This window comes from Alnus glutinosa, chromosome 11 (genome assembly GCF_958979055.1).
Source record: "Alnus glutinosa chromosome 11, dhAlnGlut1.1, whole genome shotgun sequence".
Taxonomy (NCBI): domain Eukaryota; kingdom Viridiplantae; phylum Streptophyta; class Magnoliopsida; order Fagales; family Betulaceae; genus Alnus; species Alnus glutinosa.
In genome coordinates, this window is record NC_084896.1 from 22,563,748 (window position 1) to 22,573,560 (window position 9,813).

General features: G+C 33.4%; 1 protein-coding gene across 1 annotated transcript; it reads left to right on the top strand.

Annotated features, from left to right (window-relative positions):
- Nucleotides 1-415: 415 nt before the first annotated feature.
- Nucleotides 416-1,107, top strand: LOC133882190 (pathogenesis-related protein 1-like). The gene has a single exon (XM_062321304.1). It carries the CDS (start codon nucleotides 466-468, stop codon nucleotides 946-948), a length of 483 nt encoding a protein of 160 aa, XP_062177288.1. The 5' UTR covers nucleotides 416-465; the 3' UTR covers nucleotides 949-1,107.
- Nucleotides 1,108-9,813: the final 8,706 nt, after the last annotated feature.

Genomic DNA, 9,813 nt, shown 5'->3' on the forward strand with positions numbered 1-9,813 from the left:
TTATATATACCGTTAAATGCATCAATTTCAAATCCTAACCTTTCATTTGAAATAGATAATTTCTATTTCATTTAATGAAATACATAGGATCCTATTCCCCCTTTGCTAATAAGAGACCAAGAAATTTGTCTTGACCACTAACGGTATGTGCGTGCATGCGTCCAAGGAAAAAAAAAAGGTAGGGAAAGCATTGCACAAGTGGAAGAAACAGATAGATATCTAGTGCAACGATCCGCTGCAATTTTAGGGTATTACACAGTGCAATACATTTATCTGGATTGTTCATTTAAAATGAATGGTCAAGATCATGACAAATGTAGTTTATCATAATAATAAATTAAAAAAAAAAAGAAAAGAAAAATCTTCATATAACACTAACATTCCTATATTTACCCCCATGCATGCTTCATTTTGTATCACCCCCCTTGTAAGGTTTCGCTTTGCAAGATCTAGAGAAAACCCAATATGGGAATCAGCAAGATTTCGCAAGCCATTGTTTGTGTCCTCAGTTTAACCATGGTCCATCTCTCCTGTGCCCAAAACACACCACAAGACTACATAAATGCTCACAACACAGCTCGATCACAGGTGGGCGTCGGACCTATAACATGGGACGCAAACCTAGCGGCTTTTGCCCAGAACTATGCTAATCAACGTACGGGTGATTGCAGACTTGTGCACTCCGGTGGTCCTTACGGTGAGAACCTTGCAGGGAGTAGCAGTGACCTCACGGGTGCGGCTGCGGTGGACTTGTGGGTAAGAGAAAAGTCCAACTATAACTACAACTCTAATTCATGTGTTGGAGGGGAGTGCCTTCACTATACTCAGGTGGTTTGGCGGAATTCTGTACGCCTGGGGTGTGCTAAAGTGAGATGCAACAATGGAGGCACTTTCATCGGCTGCAACTATGATCCTCGTGGCAACTATGTCGGCCAGCGACCTTACTAAGAGCTTCACATCTATATGTATTAGGTCCTCAAAGCCTCTATGCTTTTAGAGAGTACTTACCATTAAATAAGTCATGTATTGACATTTGGGGACATGCATGTACAACAATAAAGATGTGAGATTGAAGTAATATTATCAAGAAAAACTTGACATTTCAAAGGGCTTTTGAACCTTTAGCAAAGCCAACATAAAAATGCATTCAGGTTAATTAATTAGCATAATAGTTAGATTTACTTAGACACATAAGAGTGAATCAAGCAGCGCGCAGGCATCCAAACACACCCTTGGCCAAGTTTATTTTAGCGTAAAATATTTTCCAAAAAAAAAACACAAAAAATCTCTACTTTAAATTTGAAGTGTTTAGCTCTACCTATACAAAATAATTATAAACTTTAAATTATTTTCAGTTGTCAAAAAATAAAAAAAATAACATTCGCGAGTAAAATGGTTTACATTTCTCATATTTCTGATGCTAGGAGGCTTGTAAGAAAATTAGTTTTTACAATCAAGAGCCAAACAAGCTAGTCACAAGATAAGAGATCGAGCTGATTGCTACGTACAGATCATGTGATACCATGAGAAAGTTCAAACTTCTTGATAATACAAACAAGTTCAAGTTTTCTTTCTCAGCTTGATCGATCAACATCTCTCAGTGCTAGAGATCGACACTTCTCAAACTATTAGCACAAGGTGGAGCCGTGGAGGCATAAGGTGTTTGATATCTCCTAATTAAAAGGGGTACTGGAATATTCGCTTAGGGTGGAGATTGTTAAAGATGGTAACTCATATTCTTAATGAGGAATATTAATTAGTATCTAGTGAAAAATTGGGTACTTGTTTATAAACGTAAGCACATTGCTGAACTAATAATATAAGTAATTATTAGAATTAAATTAATGCTTTTTTGGTTTAATATAAGAAAAAGTTATCCCGGCCGGGGTGCTAATTATTTAGGGTCCGCTAATTAATTGAAACTAAACTATTGAGACAAGATTTATTTATTTATTTATTTTAAAGATGAATAAACGTTATCTAAAGAAGAAAAAATAATACAAGCAGAATATATAGATCGGTTTGTGGGTCCAAATCGGGGTTTTTTCAATTCTTTTTCGTTGTACACATGGAATTTTAGCACTAGAATTTATCTAAACTACATATGGATAAAATTGACAAAATAATTTCAACCTAATAAAGTCCATATATATAAGAGTGTTTTAGAAAATTATTATTTTATTTTATTTTACCAAGATATCTACGTATGATTCTATAAAAATCCATCTAATAAGATGGAGAAAATTCAAAACTACCGTGAATATTGTGATAGAAAAGGAGGGACCATCCTTTTGGCAATTATGTTGAACGTAATTGTGGAACATGTGGCTTTCTAGCCTTTCAATTCCCCGCTGATAGCAGTGGCAGAGGGTGACCATGGCCCCATCCTCCAAATTATTGCCAAAAAAAAAAAAAATGTGGTGACTATTAAGTGGACTTTAAATCCCAAAAATATATATAAAGGTTGACCCCCCCCCAAAACTTTTGTAAAATACACATCTATACTACATAGAATATAGCACTCCAAAATTAACTTTTTTTTAAAAAAAAAAATTATATATATATATATAATTATGTGGTCGACCATGCACCAAGTCCTAGGAGACATGGTCTGTATGATTATAATACTAGAAATTATTTTTTTATCTTTTAAAATTGATGTGGCTTTTAAAATTATTATTGCATCAAAATTTAATAACGATCCATTTCAAATTCAATTGTGATTTTAAAAGTCGGTCACATCAATTTTAAAAGATAAAAGAATAGTATCTAACATTACTCGTATAGCTAGATTGTATATGGTGAATGACTTTAATGGGTGATGTCATCCTAATTACATCATGCATGACGAGGATTTCGTATACATTGTCAGTGCTAATTAATGGTGTTCCTTCGATGATCGATCAGCCTGTCACATAGAGCATTTCCTTGCCGACTGATTGAGACGAGCAATGGCGCGTAGCTAATACAAGCGTGGGGTAAAACAAAACCAATAAAAACAAATATGATGGGAGTAAAAAATTAAATTTTGGGCCTATTTCATATATATATATATTAAAATTTAAATGATTTTTTAAAATTTTGGGGACTAGCCGAAAATGTGGTTCTGTCCCTTGTCTAAAGAATGTCCCAAGCCTTCTTAGGACAAGTTTAGTACGTAAAATAACTATTTCATTAAGAAAAAAACAAAAAGTTATTTATTGTTATTGTGCACAATAATATGAAATTGAAAAAAGAGAGAATAAGAGAAAATTAAGACACAGATTTACGTAGTTTAACAATGTGTTTACGTTCACAGTAGTGCAGCTATATTTCAGTATATGATTTAGGGTTAGAATAGAAAATACTTATAAAAAAACCCTAAGGTGGAGGCATAAGGGGTTTGATATCTCTCACTACAAGAAATTCACTCATTAGCATCGACAATAAGTGGACGTTAAAAGTCCAAAAGTCGACGCTACAAGCCCGACACTGATGATGCTCAACCAATCATCAGCGTCGACTTAAGGGTTGACGCTGATGATCAACTATTATGTCGACGCTAATGATAAATTAAGTCGACCCTAAAACGTTTACCACACATACCGACACTAATAGTCTATCATTAGCGTCAACTTGTGTGGATGCGGATACACTAAAAAAAAATTAAATAAATAATAAGATATTAGTGTCGACAAGGTCATTAGCGTCAACTTGTGTGGACACGGATACACTAAAAAAAATTAAATAAATAATAAATAATAAGATATTAGCGTCGACCGTTGTCGATGCTAATACCTGGAAATTTTTTTGAAAAAAAAAAATTAATACGTCATAGTCGACCCTAATAGTCTATCGTTAGCGTCAACTTGTATGGATGCAAATACACTAAAAATAATAATAATAATAATAATAAGATATTAGCGTCAATCCCAATACCCGAAATTTTTTTTCATTAGCGTCGACCCTGTCGACGCCCCTAAAAAATTAAAATAAATAAATATATATATATATATATATATATATATATATATATATATATATATATATATATATATTAATGGACTATTAGTCAACGCTAATACCCTAAAAAATTTAAAATATATATATATATATTAAATAGGCCATTAGCGTCAACCTAAAACATTTTTTAAAAATATATATATTTTTTAATATGCCATTAGTAATTTATACATGTATTTCGTAATTTATACACAAGAAAGAAAAGGATAAAACATACAAATAGATGGGGAACTTTGTACAATTCAAGCTTAGACAGAAGCTAACCATAATCCAACACAATATATTTACTTTAGTAGCCTAAAATTGATATATATAAGGTTGGAAAGTGTTTTTGTTTATTGGCACTCTCTTATAATATGTCTTAGTAATTTTCAAAATCACATTGAAAGATTTACAAAGTGCAAACAGAGAATCAAATAACATAAAATTAGTCACTTTGATATCAAAGTATCAATTCACTTCCATTAAGGGTTGCATGAGATTACAAACTTGTACAAGGCAACGTGAAAGAGTTAAATATGAGTAAGTTTACATACCTCAACCAGATATGGAACTGAGAAATATAGGTCTCCAATATTCGCCCATTGTCATATGAAGAGATAAATGTCTTAATTTTATAATTTATATTACCTACTATATAACTAATGTCTTTTCATATGATAGCATTCTCCAATATCCACATTGATCGGTCCTGAAGGAGTAGCTAAGCAAGAACCAAACCTGAGTGGTCAGCTTCAGAAAAGCTGAGTGGTCAACTTCAAGGTATGTCAAACACAATGATGAATGATCTCCTATACATTTAGATTAAAGAAGCAGCTGAACATGGCATTTTGATAGCATACCTGATTGTACAGGTGATTAAACATGCCAATCCAGAACATATCTGACAAGAATTTGTACGTAGAGACCCATTTTGGCAATAGCATCCTTAAAACCATACTGCATATGTTGGGGCCCCTCAATCTGAAAGAAACTCAAGAATTCCCATGGTTATGTACATAAACTATTAGTGAAATACTGGGATTATAAAAACTTACATAACATTTGTGACTAGTTAACTTACAATTATTGCCGGTGGGATGCAAACCAAGAGGGCAATAATTGAGATATAAGCATACACATTTGTGATGTCCATTCTTATCTGTTAAAATCAAAGTATTGGTTAGAAAGCTTTGAAAAATGGATGCAAAAAGAACTAAATGTGTTCCCTCAACTTAATTTTATCCCATATTTTCACACAAAAGTTGCTTATTGGAACTATGAAATCTTGATGTTCTTAGGGAGTGAATTCAATTATAATAGTTCTCTTGCAAAATATCAAAAATCCGTCAGAAGTATTGATAACATTGTTGTACATAGCATGGTATCTAGTAAGATCTTAGGGGTTTTTGGTAATCCTATGAGACATAAGCCTATGGTGTTTCACATAAAATTGACCACAGTTAGCTTTGTAACACTAAAGACATCACTTCAATCAACTGCATTAAAAAATGCCTTGTCACCAAATCTCAAAGGGGCCATTTAACACATCACACACAACTGTATTAAAGGAAAGCTTTGATTAGAACTCACACGAATCATTCCATCCAAAAGGCATTTCCAAAAAACGCTTTTTTTATTTTCTCAAAAGATTTCTGTGATTGCAAAAGATTTTGACACAAGGATATGCATTAGCCAACAACTCTTAATAGGGATTGCTTCCTCATATGGAATCCGTACATCAACATCCAGTTTCTTGAACTAGGCCATATAGCATAAAATAACCAAGGCTCTTGAACATGGAACTACACTCTAGAGCTTATAAAATGAAGAATAGAACTAAATTTTGAGCAAGTACCATACTCATTGAAAGCTCTTACCATTGTTTTCTTTGAACAGATGCTCCTATATGTAAAGCTATGTTGGAAATCATTGCAATGATGAAACCAGTCCAGTTGAAAGAAAGTTCAGTTAATGATGCCATTGATACACCTAAAACAAAAGTTACATATTGCATCAATGGTCAGTTGATAAAACATAGAACCCGACCCCATACTGCATTCAAATTTAAATGGTGAGTTGGCATTGTCAAGTTTGAGAAATTGGCTACACATGCACATCCATAGATGCACACACATGTAGTTTTTGACAAGATTACTAGCATGTTTGAGTAATATATCCTACATATCAGCTTTATGGAATAGTCAAAGTCTAAAGAGTTACCAAAAACAACAGGGGCCAACGAGAGCCACAGGGACAAGGGAATTTGATGGCGTAAAACAAACTGAGAAGTAGAAGTATTGAAGAATGGCTTCAGAGCTGCAAAAAAAAAAAAAAAAACTATCATAAACTCGGTTGCCTTTTAACTTTACCAAACACATTGAGGTATCATTGATCAAAGAGGCATACACACAACATATACATCAAACAAATTTAACAGATTTAAAAGAAAGTACAAATTTTACTGACAAACTAAAAATTAAAGGCAAAACCAGCTACCTGCTCTCAACAAATCTGTCTATATGCATCTCCTCAAACCTTATGACGACCCTTTTTTTTTTTTTTTGGTATAAAACATTTATAAAACATAAAAGGGTCATCACAGTGGCACAACTACATGTCGCTCAGCCAACATACATACATGCTCCATATCATGTACCTGATATTCAGAGTAATATTTAACAGCGGAATAATCATAACACTGAAACTCATAACGGAAAGCGTATCTAAAAATACATGCGGTTCATACAAAAGAGCCATATATCTGTCTAATTATTTAAGGCTTACAATTATCCACTAATACAAAAGAATGGCTACACAAAAGAATATGTGACACCTATGTCACTAGCCATATACAAAATACCCCAAAAGAGTGAGCTCCATAGTCCAACTCATTACGACTGTCGCAGTGTGCTTCAATCGTAATATCTCAAATACGCAGTTACGGGGTCCTCCTCTAAGTCAGGTGTACCTGCAGTCAAATGGACACCATCTATACGGTTGTGGGGGTTTGCCACATCCGTATAGGTAAAATGATGAGTTCACTGCCTCAATACATAATACCGAGACCTCAGTGATATTAAACTAACTGAGTTTTCGCAAAGAACCAACTTTTTTCCTTTCAAGTCTCGCGTACACTATAACAGCTACCAATTTATAAACTTTTGTTTGAAAACCCCCATAGTTGATATAGTGAACACCGACTATCAGAAAACATTTAAAACATACTACGTAGTTGGACTCATACGTAGAAGTTCCAATGGCTTGGATGCAACCACGTATACACCCACCTACAATAATACATTTATGTTGGTAGCTCAAATGCACAGAGATCTAACATTATTAACTGTGATATTACCGTGCCTCAGGGCATTACAACTTCATGTCTATGGCACATAGTTGTCCATGCGGTTACTAGAGTACAACTCTGATATCCAATCACTTCTTACTGATGTACTACGACAATCCATCTACCTACTCCCAAGTCACACTGATATCACAACCAAGTACACCAATCTTAAAACATGCCATATCGCTCTTTGGTACAAGCTTACTATCATTTTACAAATATGGTTAACACCGAATCCTGGGACTCATGCCTATGACAATCCATCTACCTACTCCCAGGACACTATATTACTCATACCGAACAATGACAATACCCTTATACGTCCAAGCTCAATGTTCTTAAATTATTCAACTAGACGATATCAATATACATAAGCTCTTTGCCATTAAAACGCTTAGGCATATTAATACGTTTAGCATAAAAACTACAATATTTTATATCATGAAAACATCACACAATTTAAATCATGTTATATATGCTATTCATGCTGATGTGCTGTTGTTAAACTGCTGAACTAAGCTGTTACTGGGTTGCTGCTGGGTTACTATTGTGTTACTGTTGGGTTACTGTATGTTTTATGCTCTATGCTCTGGGCTTGACCAGTAAATATTGACTTACCGTATCATGCTGTTAAATCATACTTTTCTAAACATTTTAATATTTCGTCCAAATCATGCAACACACAATACTAGATTCTGAAACTATCATTGATATATTTGAATATACTCTAAAGTACTCAAATCAAACAAAATAGATATATTCAACATACAGTTGGTTTGGATTTATAAAACAACATATATATTTTTCAATTCTATGATATATAAAAATAACAATTTTTCAGTGAGTAAAATATCACCTGACTGCTTCCACACCAATACTAACAAGTCTTAGGCTCAATCCACAAAGTGTCGTTGTACATAACATATTGCATCCATTTAGTTTCTATCCAATAATTACACTAATTTTCACTTTGAATTGCTCGATGACTATTTTACCCAGCAATTGCCTAAACTCATACTTAACAATATCCCTAGGCTTATAAATAAAATCCCTAATTTTATACAAATTACTAACATTAAAACCTAACCCCACAAATATTTATTTTTTTTACAAAACCCATGATTAATTTGGGGTTAATCATCACTATCACCACCGTTAGCCCACAATTAACAATCTAGTTTTTAAATAATTAAAAACCCCAAATTAATCTAATCCATCAAATTAGGATTTTCCCCAAACTTAACTCCAATAACAATATTACTAACTCTACAGCATTTACTAAGAGTTAATCTCATAAAATTCCACAAAAATCAAATACCCAAAAATTAAGGCTTGAGGAAAAGCTTACCCAAATTCACCAAACTTCAACCCAAAGTTTGGGTAGCCTCAAGTAAGCTCCAATAAGCTCAAATACCTAAAGAATATAGAGGATTAAACTCATATTTAGGAATTTACCCAAAAATTACAAAATCATGAGTTTAGTGTTTTACCTTAAAACAATCGGTAAGAACGTAGATTCGAGTGCAAGGATCACGTTTCAGAAAACGAATTGAAGATCTGAACGTTGAATCTTCGTAGATCCGACCGTTGGATCTTCGTTGATCAAGATTTTTGTATGAAGATCCTTAAGCGAACTCTCCCCCCAATTTTCCTTTTCTCCTTATTGATCAGAAGGAATGAGGCACTGCCTCATTCCTGTTTTCCTTTAAGTGAGGCGCATGTGCGCCTCAAATTATTCTTTTTTTTTTTAACAGAAGAGGCATTGCCTCTTTTGGTTGAAAGGCCGTACGACCCTTCAATGTTAACAATGGTGAGGCACACAACTGTGCACCTCATCATTTTATTTTTATTTTTATTATTTGTTTTTTTTTATTTCTTTTCTTTTATTTTTCTATTATTTTTATTTCTTATTTCTTTTGTAATTCCTAATTCTTTTTTTTTTCGACTTTAAAAATATTCTCTTACATTTTATTTTCTTTGCTACTAATTACAAGTCCATAGGATCAAAATAAAACCACACCAAATAGGCTTATTTTTATTTTATCCTAATAAACCCATTAAATATTTTCTAGGATATTACAAACCTGCAGAACTGGTCAGTACCCTTCACAATCGGCACCAATGGCCTAGTCATCACAGCCACTCAACCAAAAATATTGCCTATCTATATCTCTTGTCATCCTGCAAACACTTTAAAAAGACTGATTAAGATATATAAATATATATATATATATATATATACATTGCATTGTTTACTCAAAGTTCTTTAACCTTCATAGACATGTCAAGGGAGGTTTACTAACTCAAAGTTGTTCAATCGAAAATTGTATGAATATCATACTATAATACAAACCAAATTTGTTCAATTATGCTGGCGGAAATACAACCCAAATGGACACCACCAAAAAATACCCAACTACACAGTTGTTCCAAATCTCCTTCAAGTGTTGTCTTAGCTTGATTTACCCACAGTGACGCTACAT

Excerpts from the sequence above, each read along its gene's own strand:
- LOC133882190 (XM_062321304.1), top strand. The coding sequence starts at position 466 with ATGGGAATCAGCAAGATTTCGCAAGCCATTGTTTGTGTCCTCAGTTTA.